General features: G+C 46.6%; 1 protein-coding gene across 2 annotated transcripts in view; it reads right to left on the bottom strand.

The window, feature by feature from the left end:
• Positions 1-257: 257 nt before the first annotated feature.
• Positions 258-6,000, bottom strand: part of si:ch211-161c3.5 (uncharacterized protein C3orf18) — a 65,811-nt gene continuing 60,068 nt past the window's right edge. For both annotated transcript variants that reach the window (XM_052019097.1, XM_052019098.1), the window contains exons 4-5: positions 5,210-5,336; positions 258-3,359 (exon numbers count right to left, since the gene is read on the bottom strand). In XM_052019097.1, the coding sequence (XP_051875057.1) occupies positions 3,279-3,359; positions 5,210-5,336 (208 nt within the window). In that variant the 3' untranslated portion in view covers positions 258-3,278. The remainder of the gene's footprint in view (positions 3,360-5,209; positions 5,337-6,000) is intronic.

Raw genomic sequence — 6,000 nt, 5'->3', positions numbered from 1 at the left:
AGACCCGAAATGTCGTCAATTCCTTTCCTCCCCACAGACGCTGCTTGACCTGCTGAGTTCCTCCAGCAGATTTTGTTGCTCCAGATTCTGACATCTGCAGTCTCTTGTCTCCAGTGGGCTGAAGGGCCTGCTTCCATACCGAATGACTTCATAGTAGCAAAGATTAACTTTGCAAAGGAACTGTACCAAGATGTTGCAAGTCCAAAGTACAGCAATAACACACTTAAACAAGGCAATAGCACAAGATTAACCATAGATTTATTTCATTGTTTTTAATATTGGGAAATACACTGACTTAAATGTACTGAAGATAAATAAGTAAAGAGGACTTACAAGAACAAAGCTGAGATGCATAAATCTAAACTGTATACCACTTTGTGTCTGCACCACCCATGGACACATCTGCTGTGTTTTGCCACAATGATCTCCAACGTTCTTGTCTCCCTCAGGGCTGTGACAAAGCTTGGAGAGGTACGGCCCACTTTGTAAGGGAGCATATACTGTATATAGAGTGCTGCTGCATCTCCCCAGGCTTTGTCGCACATTGTTCTACTTGTCATCTGCTGCTTCCCCCACGTCCACTGCCAGCCCACTCTCCCTGCCTCTGCCCCCAGTACAGGCTTTGCCTTTGGGAAGAGGAGCCTTGAACACAGGTGCAATTGTAGAGCCTAAAAAGCCTACAGTTCTTGGGCCTTGGGTCTTCTGGTTGCTACTACTGACCGAGCCATGAATGACCATCAAAGTCCAGCACCAGTCACTTCTCAGGGAAGGTGTGGTCCTTGTGGCTGTATGTTTATGCTTGGGCCCAGCCACCCACCCATCCCCATCCCCACCACCACCCCCCTGATTTTTGGGTCTCCGGCCCTGGTTCCATAGAGTCAATGAGCAGCCAGTGATTCCCAACTGGTGAGACACCATCAGGGGGCCCTTGAGGAAGTGAGCTGATGGTGGAGGCTACTGTGATGACCATTTTGGGAGCCAGCAGTCGTCAAGGGTGAGAGTCTATTGGAACAAGCAACCAGCTCTCAGCCTTAACCTTCAAGGGATAAACTGTGGCTAAGTTGTACATAGCAATGGCTTCATCTGCAACAAACAACGCAAAGGAACTGCAGCAGATCGAGAGGTGGCTCACCACCACCTTGTTATGGGCAGATAAGGATGGGCAATACATGCTGGCCCCGCCAGCAATGTTGACATCCAACAAAATTAACAAATTAAAGCGGTGGTGTAACTGAGCAAGGTAGACCCAGGCATTGGATGTTGTCCTTGTTAGACAGCCTACAATCACTTCTCAATGCCTTGTATTGATTTTGTCAAATTCTATCACATAACGCATTTATATAGTGCCTTTTATGATTTCAACATGTCCCAACTGAAGTGCAGTCTCTGTTGCATTTTGGGAGATGCAGCCACCAAGTTGCACACATCAAGCTCTGACTAGCAGTAATGTAATAATGAGCAGATTGTCTAGTTTAGTGACTGAGGATTAAATATAAATAAATAGAGCCCAGGAATGCAGATAACTCACTGTTGTGTATGGATGGAGTCTTGCTTCAAAGTCTCATGCACCCTCGAAAGCTCTGCACTTCCCAGCACATCAATTGAGTGTCAAGCCTGGTTTTAACACTCAGAATTCTGAAATAGGTCTTGAACCCCCAACCCTCTGACCAAGAGGTGGGGGTCCAATTGTAATGTGGCCACAATACACATGCAGCCAGTGAGTTATACATGTCACTGATAACAAATGCCAGGGCGGCACAGTAGCGTAGCGGTTAGCGCGACGCTATTACAGCGCCAGCAATCGGGGTTCGATTCCCATCGCTGTCTAAGGAGTTTGTACGTTCTCCTGTGTCTGCATGGGTTTCCTCCGGGTGCTCTGGTTTCCTCCCACATCGCAAAGACGTATGGGTAGGTTAATTTGGGTTTAAAATGGGTGGCGTGGACTCGTTGGACCGGAAGGGCCTGTTACCAGGCTGTAAATAAAATTCTTAAAAAATTTTAAACAATTTTTAAAAAAAAGTTTTTGGATATAAAATGACAAATAGACATTGAATATCTTTACCCTAATACAGAAAAGCAGTAGTTTTAACTTTGGTCATTATTTTTGGGAAGGATCCTGGCTCCACCTCTCCCCTATACAGAGAAATCTCATCTGTGAGCTGTTAAAACATCCTTGCTCAGGGTCTGATTGAATTGGTCCTGGAAGACTGAATGCCAATGGGCATGGTGGCAGTTCCTCCAGAATTGGGGGTGGTGGAGTTGTAATTGGGAGTGGTTTGAGGGACATAAGGAAAGGGGTGATGAGGGAAGGGGAGAGGGTGAAGAGGTGAATGAAAGAGCAGCATGCAGTGTTTCCGTGCAGGCTGGAAGAGCCTGCCAGATGATAAGCAATTTCTTAATCAGTTAGCCTTGGGGAAAGAGGGGTATGGGTCAAACGCAGGGAAATGGGACCAGCTTAGATGGGCATCTTGGTCGGATTGGACGAGTTGGGCCAAAGGGCCTGTTTCTGTGCTGTATGTCTCTTTGAGCCAATTAAGACTCAACCAGGCTCTTCCTCTTCCACAGTAGCGGTGGAAGTGATTCAACCATTCAGTTCTTGAACCAACCTGCACAACCCTAATCACCACCTCGGTAAAGCAGCACTATCACCACTTTGCACTACAATGGAATTGGTTCTAATTGTGTTCGTTCTTGTATAATTTAGTACAATTTATGTTTAACTTATTTTTCTTGTGAATTTTGTGTCTCCAATGCTATGTGCCTGTGATGCTGCTGCAAGTAAGTTTTTCATTGCACCTGTGCATACATGTACTTGTGCATTTGACAATAAACTCAACTTTGACTTTGGTGGCTGTGCCGGGGTTGGACACAGTATTCAGCTCCATTTGTGTACCTACTGGCCAGGCGGAAGCAGATGATTGTTGCAACCAGATTGGTAACGGGAGCAAGTAAATCCTCCCCAACATGGTAGGGTAGGTTTGATGAGGTGGAGGGGAGTTAGCGCCAGGTATTGACCCAAGATGGATGAAATGCAAAGTGGAGAAGTGCTGCCCATTCAACCTCACTGGAACCAGCCCAAGGTGTCCTCGTGTCACCCGCCTTGAGAAACCATTCCCTTAAGTACACAAAATTACCCCAAGTGGCCAGTGATTGACAATTGGTTTGGACATCCAGAAGAGGGGAGACAAAGCAGGCATCCATAGGAATGTTCACATGACTGGAAGTGTGTCAGGTGACCACCTTGGTGTTGTCCATCAGTGTTGGAGCTGAAGTATTGTTCAAGCATTAATGGCATTGGCCACATCAGTGAACACCAGTCTGCTGGGCCTCTGCAATGATCCTTGACTTGGCATCAAGATCTAGAGAAAGAAATATGGAAATGAGCAACCTCCTGGAATTCATCTGTCCCTCCTGTCTCTGGATCGTCTGATGTGAAAGTCACTCCACAACCTTACTTTTAAGTCATGAGGAAGCTTTTGCACTAACCTCAGGTCCTTTCATTTCCTTTATCGCAGGGGCAGGACATTTAAATGTAAGGTGTTGCTTCACCTTGTGGTGTCCTTTACTCATCAGCTTCCCAATAGATCCCAATAAATCTGAGTCCAGCTCGGCAGAGTGACACTTGGGATGTATGTTGGGCCCGTACTTATGTGCAGATGGGACCTTAGTTTTCCAGGTCATAGAGACTTTGTTTCTATTTTAGGGGCATGGGAACACGTGTAGGCCATTCAGCCCCATGTTCTTGATCTGCATTCCCATACTTGCCCCCTAAATCTCTGCCCCACTTCTTAGTTTAGAGAATGCTTGCATCTATTTTCCCCCCCCACTCCTTCCTAACTGGTTAGTGCAACATTTTCTTTGGGTGATGGTGAGGGACATCCTGTGGTACATCATAGAGCATAGAACATTACAGCACAGTACAGGCCCTTTGGCCCATGATGTTGTGCCAACATTTTATCATGCTCTGATTTATCTAACCCTTCCCTCCCACATAGCCCTCCATTTCTCTATCATTCATGGGTCTAGGAGTCTCTTAAATGTCCCTGATATATCTGCCCCCACAACCTCTGCCAGCAGTGTGTTTTCCACGCACCCACCACTTTTTTTTAAAGAAAAAGCTTAACCCTGATGTCCCCCTTATACCTTTCTCCAATCACCGTAAAATTATGCCCCCTTGTGTTAGCCATTGTCACCCTGGGAAAAAGTCTCTGACTGTCCACTCGATCTATGCCTCTTATCTTGTACACCTCTATCAAGTCACCTCTCACCCTCCTCCTCTCCAAAGAGAAAAGCCCTAGCTCACTCAACCTATCCTCATAAGACACGCTCTCCAATCCAGACAGCATTCTGGTAAATCTCCTCTGCACCCTCTCTAAAGCTTCCACATCCTTCCTACAATGAGGCGACCAGAGCTGAACACAATACCGGTGACTTATCTATCCTTCCTGTTTTTATCCCAGGGACGTCAATCAACATCAGAAGTGTGAAATTGATCTGTTTATTATCCATTTTACAATTCTGTGCGAGATCAAAGTCGACCTTACTGTGATGTGTTCAAAACAAAGCAGGTGATTTAGAGCATCCCCTACTGCTAATTGTACCCATATCCTACTGCCAACTCACATCACCAACCACACTGCAATGCTTTGCTGCCAATCAACCCCCCCAGTCCACATTATCACTGCCAACCCATAGTGCCAATTACATTCCCAGTTCTCACTGCCAACCCACACTTAGAATCCTCACTGTTAATCCCGACCACCAACTCACATTGCTACGAGAACTCTCACTCTCACCCCACACAGTAAACCATCAGTTAATCCTCATTGCCAATTGTAATACCAACCACTGCCAAACCACTGATTCATTGTGCTGAATCCCACTGCCAGCTTGCACTTTCACACCGCTGAACCTCACTATGAATCCACCCAGCAAACCCCCTCTGTTAATCCCCACTGCCAGTACTTACTGTGTTAACTCTCAGCATTAGCACACATATCGCCGATTCCCACCAGCAAACCTTACAGACAGTCCACATGCGGGGAACTGCTGATGGTTGATTGTGCCACTGCATGCCCAGCAGTCATGCCCTAGCAAAAGGCGCCACCTTCAGGAGATGGCTGAAGAAATTCGAGGAAAATAATGCGTGCACTCAACCTCTGATCAAGTAGGTGGTCCGAGATGATGCTCCCATTGCTCGCTGCCTCACCTTGCTCTGTGACCCCTGTGAAGTTGCATCTCGACCGTGGTCAAGTAGCTCCTGTTCCAGCTCGTCTTGCTCCTCGCCAGGGTCAAAGTTGTACATTGGCATCAGCTGGTGCCGTAGCTTCTCAAGCCTAGTGAGTGGCAAAGTACAACAGAAATTAGCCATTTTAAGACAGTTTGCAGGTGGATTCATTCCCCCATGAGTTGTAAGGTGGATTCTAGGGATTTAGACGGATGATGCTGGCCCTTTCATGGAGTTGTGGGGATTGTTATGATCGTATCAACTCAGGTTGTTTAGTTTATGAGCATAATAATGTGCTGTGAGGAGAGGTTGGACAAGCTGGGGCTGTTTGGTCAAGAGCAGCGGAGGCTGAGGCGAGATTTGATAGTTTATAAAATTATGCGAGGCGTAGATAGAGTAGACAGCCAGTGTCTTTTTCCCAGGATTGAAATGTTTAATGCTACAGGGTATGTATTTAAGGTGAGAAGGGGTAAGTGCAAAGGAGACACAAGAGACTGCAGATGCTGGAATCTGGAGCAACGAAAAATCTTCTGGAAGAACTCAGTGGGTCGAGCAGCATCTGTGGGGGGAGAGGAATTGTCGACGTTTCAGGTTGAAACCCTGCATCAGGGCAAAGCACAAAGGAGATGTGCGGGGGAAGTTTTTTTTACACAGAGTGGTGGGTGCATGGAGTGCACTGCCAGGGGTGGTGGTGGAGGCAGATAGCATAGGACTGTTTAAAAGACTTTTAGATAGGCGCATGAATATGCCGAGAAAGGAGGGGTATGGTCAAT

Source organism: Pristis pectinata, chromosome 6, assembly GCF_009764475.1.
Source record: "Pristis pectinata isolate sPriPec2 chromosome 6, sPriPec2.1.pri, whole genome shotgun sequence".
NCBI lineage: Eukaryota > Metazoa > Chordata > Chondrichthyes > Rhinopristiformes > Pristidae > Pristis > Pristis pectinata.
Note: the sequence above shows the minus strand (reverse complement) of the source record. Positions and strands in the feature narration are given on the sequence as shown.